Below are 12,708 nucleotides of genomic sequence, written 5' to 3' on the forward strand. Positions count from 1 at the left end.
TACATCAGCCTGTTGAACTGCGCAGCTCTATCGTATCGCTTCCAAAATACGCCTTGGCTTTGTGTTCGTTATCAGTCTACCATCTGCACTATTGCATCAGACTGTAATACGTTGTTAACCATAGTCTTTAGTAACTTACCCTAGTTACATCCACCCCCGCCTTTTTTTTTGTGTGTTTTCAACCACAAACAACGCTTGGCAGGTGCACTCCTTCAATGTCAAACGCAACACCGTAAAAAAAAATGTATTGTTCCACTCACTGTCAATGTCGTCACATTCGTAAAAGATTGACAGTTATCCCTATTTCACATATCAAATGTGTCTACATCATATTCCTCAGACACAAAGCAGTTCTAGAATTCACATCCACCTTTTTTCGTTTGGTGTCTTCACCAGTTCACTTTGATAGCTTTTGAACAGTCTGTTCTCATCCCAGCGCGACCATGAAAGAATTGATGGTTGCTGACGAAAAATTTCGTATTCTTTCTGTTTCTCAAACTTCTCCGCGGACCACTTATCTGCTGTTCTACTGTCTCTCTGCTTCTGGGAGGACCGGGATCCTCATTGTTGCCGTTATCCTCCACTTGTGTATCGCTGTTGTGCTGTTTATGGTGACATGGTTCCGGGATGGGTATGAGAATTTCCGTTGTAGTTTCCGGTTCCCTAATTGTCTTAGGTTTCTTTGTGTGTAAATGCTCTTCTTGACTATGCCAATATTTCTTTAATTGAGCAATATTCGCCCACCGATCCGGTTTGGTGTGATTGGTGGGTCTTATTTTAAAGGGGCCACCTGCTACTTTAGGCATCTCCACGACTTGCCATATCTCCTGTCCCCAGAGGTCGTGGATTTTGTTTCTGCCTAATGGGTGGCTATGCAGTAATACTTTGTCGTTTAGTTGGAGTGGCGGGTCTTTTGTCTGTACCCGCGGTTTTCTTCGCCGTGCTTCATGTTCTAGTCTTCCTTGTACTACCCTGTACATTTCTCTTATTCGTCTCATATGTTCATTCACATATTCCAGTGCGGTGTATGAGCTAGTCATACTTTCCTTTTTTCCTAGGAACAAGTCAAGAGGGAGTCGAGCCTCCCGTCCGAACAGTAACATGTGTGGCGAAAAGCCGGTTGTGGCATGGGGGGTGCAGTTGTATAGATATACCAACTCTGGGAGAAAATCAGGCCAACGTTTTTTCTGCTCAGGTTCTAGAGTACGCAGCAAATCATGCATGCTGCGGTTGAACCGTTCGCACTGTCCGTTTCCTTTAGGATTATATGTGGTTGTTCTAGATTTGTTGATCCCGTAGTGGCTGCACAGTTGGTTAATTACTTCTGACTCGAAGGCCCTTCCTTGGTCAGAGTGTAATTGTATTGGTATGCCATATTTGGTGAACCAGTGTTCTATCAAGACCTTTGCCACTGTTTTAGCCGTCTGATCTCGTGTGGGCACCGCGACAGTCCATTTGGTGAATACGTCAGTCATCACCAACACATGTTCCGTCCCATTCGATGATTCCTCCAACGACGTAAAGTCCATAGCCACAATCTCTAGTGGTTTTGTCGCCAGTAAGTGTCCTGATGGCTGTCTCATTTTGACAACTGGCATTTTCGCATGCTGACACCTCACACAAGCCTCACAATGGCGTTTGACCTCCATCTCCATATTGGGCCAGTAGCACCGCCGTCGTAATATTTTGTGTGTCCTGTTCTGACCCTGGTGTCCCGCCCTGTCATGTGCCAACTTTAGCACTTCTTCTCGTAATTGTCCAGGCACCACCACCTGGTGTATTGTCCCGTCTATTTGGTCATGAATTCTCCGCATGAGAACACCATCCTTTATACTGAGACGGTCCCACTGACTCAGTAGTTTCTTTGTTTCTCGACCAAACTGTTCTCTTTCCCTTCTTCTTGGGAATTTTTGTTCCTGGACGTATTTCAACAGCGGCTGTAAGCCACTATCCGTTCTCTGGGCATCTCTTATCTCTTTATTATTAAGGCAATTAAAATCACTGATGTCCATATGTCGGGGCTCTGTGGATGTGTGCTCCACCCCGGTCTGCCCGTTTTGCTTCACTTGCACCCCGTGAGGGATATCTGTTGACGCTCTGACCTCACCTATTCCTGTCAGCGTTTCTTCCTCATCGCCCGGTCTCTCGTAAGGATTCCTTGATAAAGCGTCCGCATTGCCATTGGACCGCCCCGGGCGATATTTTATCTCCAGGTCAAAGAGTGCCAATTCTGCTGCCCATCGCTGTTCGATGGATCCCAACTTTGCTGTCTGTAGGTGACTCAGGGGGTTATTGTCAGTGTATACCACACATGTAGCACCTAATAGATAGTCCCTGAATTTTTCAGTCACAGCCCATTTTAATGTCAAAAGTTCTAGTTTCATGGCGCTGTAATTTGTCATGTTCTTCTCTGATTCCTTCAGAGCTCGACTGGCATACGCAATAACCCTGAAACCTTGCTCCCGTTGTTGTGATAGCACAGCTCCCAGACCTTTAGAGCTGGCGTCAATTTCTAGCCGAAATGGTTTGTCAAAGTCTGCGTATCCTAATATCGGCGCCTCTGTCAAAGCATTTTTCAGTAGCTTAAACGAGTTCAGGCATTCCTCAGTCCATAATTCACCTATCAGTTGTGTTTTGCCTTTCTTTTTCTTTTTACTGTGTTTCTTTGTCATTTTGTTTACTAAGTCATGCAACGCTGCGGCAATTTTTGCAAAACCAGGTACAAATTTTCTATTTTCTTCTTCAGATAACAGACACTCTACAGATGAACATTTCTCCTGTGCTTTTAATTTGCATAAACTTTCCCTATCCAGTTTCATGGTTAACCTTGAGATCTCATTATTAAGTCTACCAATTTCTTCCTTATCATCATTTTTCTTAGCCAACAAATTGTTCACTTGAAACTTTTTAACATTCAAGTTCATTTCACAGTTCATTTTTTCAATATCTGATAATTTCTCTTCGAGTCTTGTTTGAGACTCTTTCATTGTTTGTCACATTTTGTTTCTTACGCCATAACCTCGCCGCTCTGTAGCCTTGACCTGCCTTACAGAGTGCGATCGTTTCACCGGACAGTACCGTGCCATATGTCCGGGTTGTGAGCAGGACAGGCAGATTGGTCGACCGTAAGCTGTCCACTGGAGTGATGGACCAGCAGGTCGCGGCTGTCCAACCTGTCTATGTTTTGTCCCGTTTTTGCCCTGATTCTCTGCTGTTGACCTGCTTTCTAACCTCTCCAATCGTTGGTCAACCTTATCCAGGTGGGCCAACAGTTGAGCCATCATGGTTTCCATCGTGCCGGTCCCTGTGGGTGGGGATTGTTTCTGTTCCGGCACAGAGACTTTGTCTACCGAACAGTTCGATTGGTCCTCATCCTCGGACCTGCGGATCGCTGAGTTCCTGACCTGAAGGAAGGTCAACTGTGGGTCTTTGTAGACCTCTTCTTTCAACTCTCTCCTTAAGATAGGGGTTGCTAGCCCCTCGATGAAATGGTCCCTCAGTAGGCGCACATCAATGTCGGGTATTTTGCCCTTTACCGCATCAAAGGCCCTGTTCATTCGGTGTGAATACTCCATCACACTCTCCGCCATTCTCTGCTTTAAGCCTACGAACCCCGATAGCAGTTGCGATCCCGACCGTCTCTCCCCAAAGGTCTCCATAATTAGATCTAGCACCTTATCTGGATCTGTTTGGATGGTTTTATCGTGGCATTTGACCTCTGCCCTAACCGTCTCTCCTATACTGCCCATCAACAATCTTAATCTTTCCTCTGGTGCCATGTATCTCGAGGCCCAGGCAGCTTTGACCTCTTCACTAAACCTGTTGGTTAAGGCTGGATCACCGTCCCCGTAAAATTTGTTGATGTGGGACTCTCTGGGCAGGACCACAATATGGGTCTGCTTCTCGTCCAGAGTAGACATTCTAATTTTAATTCTTTGAGTAAAAAAAAAAGACCTTTCCTACCGTGTATGTAAGAATAGCTTTCCCTGTTCCTGAATATCCGAATTCACACACACGAAACACAGTTGTTAACTAGGTTGATAATGGGTGCCTAAAACGGCAGGTCTAGTTGAATTCTTCTGCTCGACAACGCCAAATGTTACCGAGTCTATTTGCTTGTAGTGCCAAATGTTACCGATTTCACTGCTGACAGAGCCAAGTGTCACCGAGTGTATTTACTCGTGCTACCCTTGACCAGCACACAACATCGACCACAATATAGATACTCGGAAATGCAGGTTTACATTGATCTCTTTATTACATGAATCAAAAGAAATGCTCCACATAACAATGCAACAATGTTCCATAAGAATACAATGAACCAACTGACCCCCACTGTCCTCACTAGTCTTCACATAACAGAATGCACGTGTCCATAATTCCTATCCTCACATAACACACACGTCTACCCCGTTCAGTAACCAACTTGATACTGCCCCGGTTTCTCAACTCCAATACGTCGTCTTATATATCTCCCACGTACATGTAATAGTTTCCACGCGTTACATCAGCCTGTTGAACTGCGCAGCTCTATCGTATCGCTTCCAAAATACGCCTTGGCTTTGTGTTCGTTATCAGTCTACCATCTGCACTATTGCATCAGACTGTAATACGTTGTTAACCATAGTCTTTAGTAACTTACCCTAGTTACATATATATATATATATATATATATATATATATATATATATATATATATTAACCCGACCTAGCGACGCCACTGCAACGTAGCAGCTCTTGTTCGGTAGGCCTTAGTTTTATATTATTTTAAGTATAAGTATAAAAGTACTTTGTTTTAAATTGACTGGGGTATTTTGACAGGGTCGTTTTGTCGGGGGTCGATTTGTCGGGGTCACTTTGATAAGGCCGTTTTGACGAGTCGTTTTGTCTCGGGTCGTTTTAACGGTGCTACGGTTGCAACATCGCAGGGCGGCGCCCTGGTTATGAGATCATGAGAAAATGATAATATATTCGTGCCCAGTGGCGTATTAGGCCGGGTGTACTCGGTTTGGCAAATTATGGTGTCACTCACCAGCTCATGGAGATGCATTTAACTATAACTATAACGAAAAATAGCCCTAATACACATAGCTTTATTTTCTCTACAAACATTAGATTTTTTCCAGAGGTAGGCCTATGTCAACCGGTGTATAGCAAGCACTTGCGCAATATTCCTATCGGAATCTGTGCTGGTTTTAGTAAGGAAAAAAATGACTGGCTGTTAATATAAATATAAACCAAGATGTCAATGCTAATTGATTTCAGTTTAAAGAAACTTTAACGACTTAACTGAACCATGGTGATTCAGTGGCGTGGCTACCGTAAAGCTAGAGTAAGCAAGGCATAGGGGCCCAAGGCACTTAGGGGCCCTTTTCCTTCTTTAGAAAAGTTAATACATTTTAATATTTATTTTATATAAATAATTATTTAAAAAAATGGAAATCAAGTTTATTTTTACTGTAGAAAGGATCAAAAATTTCAAAAAAGGCCCCATGTGCAAGTCTTTTCTTAGTGTACATGCAGTGGCATTCAGTGTGTATGTGTGTGTTGGGGGGGGGGGGGGCGGGGGGGGGGGGGGCGGGGTGGTGTCGAATATGGCCCACCCGTATTAATAACACAACAGGCGTATAGGGCCCGCTCGTATTAATAACACCACAGTTGCTGAGTGTGTGTGTGTGTGGGGGGGGGGGGGGGGTGGCGTCGATAATGGACCACCCCGTTTTAATAAGACCACAAGCGCTGCCGCAGTTTTGTTAAGCAATGCAGTGAATCAGCCTATAAAATTTGGTTGGGATCTCTATATGGCCATCCACATATTAATAGAAAAAAATTATTATTGGTGGTTACTCTATGTGCTATGTGGGTAAACCCGACATAGTGAGCTTAATATTTAAAAGAACACGAGTTCATAATTTAAACAAAATGTAGAGAACAATATCGAAGATTTTTATGTACTCTTTATAATTTATTCCAGTAAATCTTTATGTTACAATAATAATAATGACGGGACCATCTGAGGCAGCTGAAAAACAAGATATATATATATATATATATATATATATATATATATATATATATATATATATATATATATATATATATATATATATATATATATATATATATATATATATATACACACATATATTATACAGGCCAAGTACAAAATTATGAAATTTAATTATAATTACAATAGCATATATGAAATAATTAATATTACTACGTTCATTACCTATCCTTCGCTCAATGCCGTGGTTGCGTCCAAGGTGCAGCACTTTACAAGAAGTAACACAAATTTAGTTGGACAATAAAAATAGTTGTTGAAACCATTATATATAAATATGTATATATATATATATATATATATATATATATATATATATATATATATATATATATATATATACTGTTACAAACTTTTAAAAAAATGTATAATACTTGATTGGCCAATCTACTGAAGTAGTCTTTTATTTTATTATTGACAGTGTCAAGTTTTAAAACAAGAAGATGTTATAGGGAGCTTATAGTTTTTTTTTTTCTGCGCCTCAAATTTCAAAAATGTATTTAAAATAGTTGAAAATTTGTTAAATGAAAATACGTGTGCTGTGTTGACGTACTATGTTTTAAAAAACAAACGGCTACTTTAGTGAATGCAATGATAATAATGGCTTACGTAGCTTAATTTATTAATCATTAAATAAAGTAAAGCTTAAAATATGCACGCATTCAGTTTTATAATTATCTCAAGATCAAGTTTAGGGTTTTGAGCAAGATTTCCAAATTTTGATACTATATAGATTGAGTTCAATCGATAAAATACCCTTTTATTAAATACATGTGTTTATATATCCTTTTGTTTAAAAAATGTATAACGCAGACAACACTACAACAACTATTAATTAACACCACTAATGTATTTGATATGGTCTTACCCAACTCATCCACACCTGAAGCGATGGCTCTGGATATCAACGATATTGCTGAGAGCACTCCAGTGGTCGATTTGTCTTCGGCTGTAGCAATACACAACAATGGTATACATAGTGGACCACACGTCGTAACATTGATGACACATACTTTACCGTATAACATTTGTAGAGGCACAGAATTTCAAAATTGCGTGCAAAAAGTAACATTATTTTCTGTCATTTATTTATTTAAAAATTTCTTAACCGATTTATAAAATGAATATATTAATTTTTCTTCCATGCAAATTTTCTTTTTTAAGTTTAATTAAATTCGGCCTCTATTTTAAAACTATTTTAGATGATACGCAGACGACAGCAGATGTTCCACTGGTTCCATAAAAATCTCTTTGTAGAGTAGGCCTATTTCTCTCCATAGCATTAAAAGAAGATCCCAGGTAATGCAAGCGGTGCCCTGTCAAAACGGCCCGGGACAAATCGGCCCCGTCAAAACGGCCCCGTTAATACGACCCCGTCAAATCGACTCCCGACAAACCGACCCCGTCAAAATAGCCCCGTCAAAAGGGCCCCGACTTATTGGCTCCCGTCAAATGGGCTCCCGTCATATTGACTTGCGACATATAGGCTCCCGACAAATGGGCTCCCGATATTTAGGCTCCCGACAAATGGACTCCCGACATATTAACCCCTGACAAATAGGCTCAGGACATATTGGCTCCCGACAAAGCGGCTCCCGACATATTGGCTCCCGACATGAGGGCTCAAGACAAATGGGCTCCCGGCAAATGGGCTCACGACATTTTGGCTACCGACAACGACAAATGGGCTCCCGACATATTGGCTCCCGGCAATTGGGCTCCCGACATATTGGCTTTTGACAAAATGACTCCCGACATATTGGCTCCAGAAAAATGAATGATATTGGCATAAAAGTAACCATTGTGTCCTACCTCCAATACCACCATAACCTCTTTTTAATGCCCGAATGAAATTATTTTTTCATGAACCAACATTAATTCACAAACAAATCGAGCCCTTAACAGCTAAATTCCACCAATTCTAAAGTTTTAATAATGTTTAATTTACAACAGAAAAGATATGTTGCTTAAAAGCGAGCACAGAAGTGTAAATGTACGATATACATGATGTTAACATGATAACAGCATTTTGTTTTGATAACCTACAAGCACAGTGCGAGGTCGGGTGTCACCCGGTGCGGCACTTAATGGTGTCACCCCCCCCCCCCCCCCCAGAGGCGTTGCGACCCTTCCCGGGGACAAACTTTCAAGTTTCAAGCGTTAGGCTACAGAGGAGTTAAACGAAGAGATCAACTTCTACTTACGATGGATATTTTTTAATATATAAATATTCTGAAGGCAACATTTTGTATTTTATATGTCCTGATTTTGTATTTATACTATATTATTATGCTTGCCTACTACTGCTAAAAAGTTTATTTATAGGCTGATTCTCTCAATGTCTTGCACGACAAAGTGATATAGCCTGTAGTGTTATTATAACGATTGGGCTCTGTTTGACCCACAAACACTGAATCCCACTGCCGAAACGGTGGGGGGGGGGGGGGGGGGGGGGGCTTTTTGGAACTTTTAACCTTTTTCTTTTTTTAAATTATTTATATGTAACAAATATTAAAATTCCATTGTAAAAGTTTTAATTTTTTATGAGGGAAAAGGGCCCCTATGTGCCTTGGGCCCCCATGCCTTGCTTACGCTAGCTTTACGGTAGCTACGCCACTGTGTCAGTGGTCCTTTTGTCTGGAGCCAAATTGACAGGAGCCTTTTTGTCGGGAGCCAAAATGACGCTAGCCTATTTGTCGGGAATCGTAATGACGGGGGCCGTTTTGTGGAGAAACTAAATGGCGGGAGCCTATTTGTCGGGAGTCGTAATGACGGGGGCCGTTTTGTGGAAAAAACTAAATGACGGGAAACTATAAGTCGGCAGCCAAAATGACGGGAGCCTATTTGTCAGGAGCCTTATTGACTGGAGCCCTTTTGTCGGGAGCCTATATAACGGGAGCCTATTTGTCGGTAGCCTAAATGACGGGAGCCTATTTGTCGGGAGCCTATATGACGGGGTCCATATGTCGCTGGCCCTTTTGACGGGGCCGATTTGACGGGGTCGTTTTGACGGGGTCGTTTTGTCGGGGTCGTTTTGACGGGGCCGTTTCGTCATTGGCCGAATTGACGCCGCACGAATGCAAGCCTATGAGTTGGGCTGTGGACTATCTTATCACAACATTTCTATATAACGTTTTCAATCATTAGCTCATTAAAAATAAGATTAAAGTATGTGAGTAATGTAGGTACCATGATACTAGTGTTAATAGAATGGCCAATATTTCTTTAATAGACTAATCTGTAGACAGTAAAAAAAACCAACGAATAGTGTTGAGCGATATCGATTATAAACGCCATATGGTTTATCCTCGCAAGTTTAAATGAAACATTGTTAAAGAAAGACCTTTAATCACTTAAGGACATATTTCGACCAGACATTTACAATTGCACCCTATTTCAATTAAATTTTGACTTCATTTTAACTATCAGAAGTTGTTAAATTTGAGCGTAGAAACCATTGAGCGTAGAAACTAAAACTATTTAAAAAAAATTTGGAGTTGAAATTTAAAACAAATATTAAAGATATACACAATTCTCTGATATTTGTTTGCCACTATTACATTTTTGTGCAACTTCTTTATTCATTCAATCAATAATGATAAGCGTAAATCAATACTTTTAGATTCTATCCGGCGTCACATAAGGGGGTTAACCCATTTAATGTGTACTACAGGGTTAGTATGGCTCATAAATTTAATAGCTTTGATAGTTTTGATAGTGATGTAACGCAAGCTTTATACTTGTTTTTTAACTACATCTTTTGTTATAGTAAAGATAATTTTACCTTCAAGAGCAGTTTCTTTTTCCAGTAGTTTGCGCAATAGTTTGAATGCCATTGAAATTTTACTTGCATCAATGGTTACTGGAGCTATATTTCAGATTATATACACATCAATACATTTCTACATTAAAAATTAGAAAAATAAATAAATATAAAAATAGGAGTTCAGTTGTAAAAATGTTATACTATACCAGCCAATAGTTCTTCAAGTGAAATATCTCCCGTTAGTTCGATCAGTTCCATAATTATTGCTTTGGCTTCATCAATAGAGACTATTGAAAGTTATACATAACATAATTTAAATAATTTAAATAAGCTTTAGTATTATAACTTTGAAACGCAAAATATAAGCAAAATATCTGGTTTAGTACATTGTAAACAAGCGAATTCATTTTACAATGTTACCTTTACTTCCTTTGTTAGCAAGTTCAGCTTCAACTGACTCGGCCAGGTCCAGAGATAGAGCTTTCAGATTATTGGCATCTATACCTACAAGAGCAACAGAGTAGTTTATGTAAAGTGGCACCTCTAGTTACGAGTTTAATTTGTTTGTTATATTGTTTGTATCTCAAAGCAGTGGCGTAGCGAGGTCGGGTGTCACCCGGTGCGACACCCCCCGCCCGTAAGGGATATATATATATATATATATATATATATATATATATATATATATATATATATATATATATATATATATATATATATATATATATATATATATATATATATTCCATATACACTTGTAAGTATGTATACGCATGTGTTTATGTATTCAAATATTTATTTTCTTCTGTTTATATTTGATTTCCCTCACCTCCCCTCCCCCAATACACGGATTAACATAGGTTATTACGATTCTCAACCAACCCGTTTTCTTCAGGCATATTATGTTGCAACGTTGAGTAATGTAATTTTCCCCCACCCTCTCGTCCCCCCCCCCCCCCCCACGGTGATTGCTTTAAACTGTGCTCAGATAATACTAACGATTTGTATCTAGATTCGGTTATAAATTCAGCTGGGTGTTGCATGTTTTCTTTATCTTTAGCAGGTTTACGTCATGTTGTCACCCCCCCCCCCTCCACCCGTGTCGGGATTTGTCCACTTTGCTCTTAAAAAACTATTTAATTTACCCTAACTAATCATTTAATTAAGTGAAATTATCATTTTTCTGGATATATTTTGCTATTTTTTGCCTTGGTATCACCCCCTAAATGGTGTCACCCGGTGCGGGCCGTACCCCCTCCCTCGCTACGCCCCTGTTTCAAAGCATTTTTTTCAATTTAAATTATTTGAAAAGTCATTAATTTGTTCTAGCCCCCAAAGTGCCACGCCTATTGTTTTTGTTAAGTATTTTTAATTTTAAAAAATCTATATCTAAGCAAAGTGGGAATTGATCGTTTGTTCCTCACACCTATTTGATCGGGATATTGCAACTAAGTAGCAGGGAAATGGTTCTTCAATGCTTGCAATTTACTACTATTTTAACGGAAAATTATTTAGAGCCAATCACAATAATCGAGTTTAAAGTGACCAAAAACTGACCTAGAGTGACCGCGTCATTACATAAACTATACATTTTTACTTTCTCGTACATACGAATTATAGAGAAAGTCTTGTAATCGTGAAAAAAATCGAGATTTGCAAATGTCTGTGTGTGTGTATCTCTCTGTGTGTGTGTGTGTGTGTGTGTGTGTGTAAACACGATAACTTGAGTACCGTTACAGCTAGTTTGATGAAATTTCTTATATAAGTATTATATAAAAATCGTAGATCTGTGGGGGGGGGGGGGGGGGGGGGGGGCACTGTTAAAAGTATATATTTTCTCAGCCCCCCCCCCCCCCCCCCCCCCCGAAGAGATGCCTGGAAGAAACTCTGGAAATGTCAGATTAAGGGATTAAAATCGGAACCGCTTTACCGCTCAACTTTAAAAGGAAGGTTATGGAAAAAAAAAACAGAAATAAAACCCATCTTCTAAATCAATACACCTTTTTATTTATTTGTGTGTATCTAAGTTGCATGCATCAGGCACTCTTCTCAACAATAAGCAACGGCGGCCATCTTGAAAAAACAACACTGCGGAGGTCTTGAGGTTAAAAAAAAATCATATTTATTGATCATAAAATTATTGATCATATAATTAGTGATCCTTCTTTTAATAACTCTAATAGTACTATTTTTTGTAATACTATCGACATTTTTTCAAATTTTCGTGTGACGAAATACCAGTAAATTTAGCATTAATTTTAATGAAATCTCACCAAATTTTGAAAATTCGAAGAAAATATGTCTAAACTACCAGCTAGTATCTCTAAAATCTCGTATGTCGGTGCACTCGTATGTCGAGATACCGCTGTATACTGTTTTTACATACAGGTCATTGGTCAGAGAAACGTCTGTTTTCTAGGCAACACGCATTTAAATGAGTATATTAAGAAGTAGTTATTTCTGAAAGTTTGAATTATGCTATACGACACAGCTTTTAAGATATGTTCACCTTTCTCCGACAGTTGAATAATTCTTGAAACCTTTTCTTTCCAGCTTTCAATCCCAGGCTTTTCGGCATCTCGATTGGTAAGAGACTGTCAGAAGAAAGCAATGTTCATTACATGTATAAGTCTACCCTTATTAAAAAATTGCTAACTGGCATGTCACTAAAATAAAATGTGTACATACCGCATGACTTCCAATAGTGACGGCCAAAAGAACAGCAGATACGTAAACAGCATTCATTGTCGAGTCTTGGTTTGTGTGTACCAGCTTAGCTTTTAGTGTCAGTTTATAAAGGTGCAAGGTGGGGAAAGTCTTTGTTTCTAGTGTAATTACTTTCCTCGCCTAACTACGACATACATGTTGAATCGTGATT

At 39.5% G+C, this 12,708-nt stretch overlaps 1 protein-coding gene across 1 annotated transcript; it reads right to left on the reverse strand.

Annotated features, from left to right (window-relative positions):
• Window positions 1–5,944: 5,944 nt before the first annotated feature.
• On the reverse strand, window positions 5,945–12,661 carry LOC131946549 (uncharacterized). Its single transcript, XM_059307398.1, has 8 exons — window positions 12,519–12,661; window positions 12,340–12,424; window positions 10,251–10,334; window positions 10,037–10,117; window positions 9,849–9,932; window positions 6,933–7,013; window positions 6,233–6,274; window positions 5,945–6,022 (listed from the first exon to the last, which is right to left on the reverse strand). The coding sequence occupies exons 1-8, from the start codon at window positions 12,573–12,575 to the stop codon at window positions 5,982–5,984; spliced, it is 555 nt and encodes a 184-aa protein (XP_059163381.1). The 5' UTR covers window positions 12,576–12,661; the 3' UTR covers window positions 5,945–5,981.
• Window positions 12,662–12,708: the final 47 nt, after the last annotated feature.

This window comes from Physella acuta, unplaced genomic scaffold, assembly GCF_028476545.2.
Source record: "Physella acuta isolate Inbredline_101_S28 unplaced genomic scaffold, ASM2847654v3 ptg000562l, whole genome shotgun sequence".
Classification (NCBI taxonomy): Eukaryota; Metazoa; Mollusca; class Gastropoda; family Physidae; genus Physella; species Physella acuta.

Bases quoted from the DNA above. Each gene is read 5' to 3' on its own strand.
- LOC131946549 (XM_059307398.1), bottom strand. From the start codon at position 12,575: ATGAATGCTGTTTACGTATCTGCTGTTCTTTTGGCCGTCACTATTGGA. The intron at 12,425-12,518 runs GTATGTACACAT...TTCTTCTGACAG, and splicing joins TCACTATTGGAAGTCATGCG to TCTCTTACCAATCGAGATGC. The intron at 6,275-6,932 runs GTAAGACCATAT...CTTCTTGTAAAG, and splicing joins TTCAGGTGTGGATGAGTTGG to TGCTGCACCTTGGACGCAAC.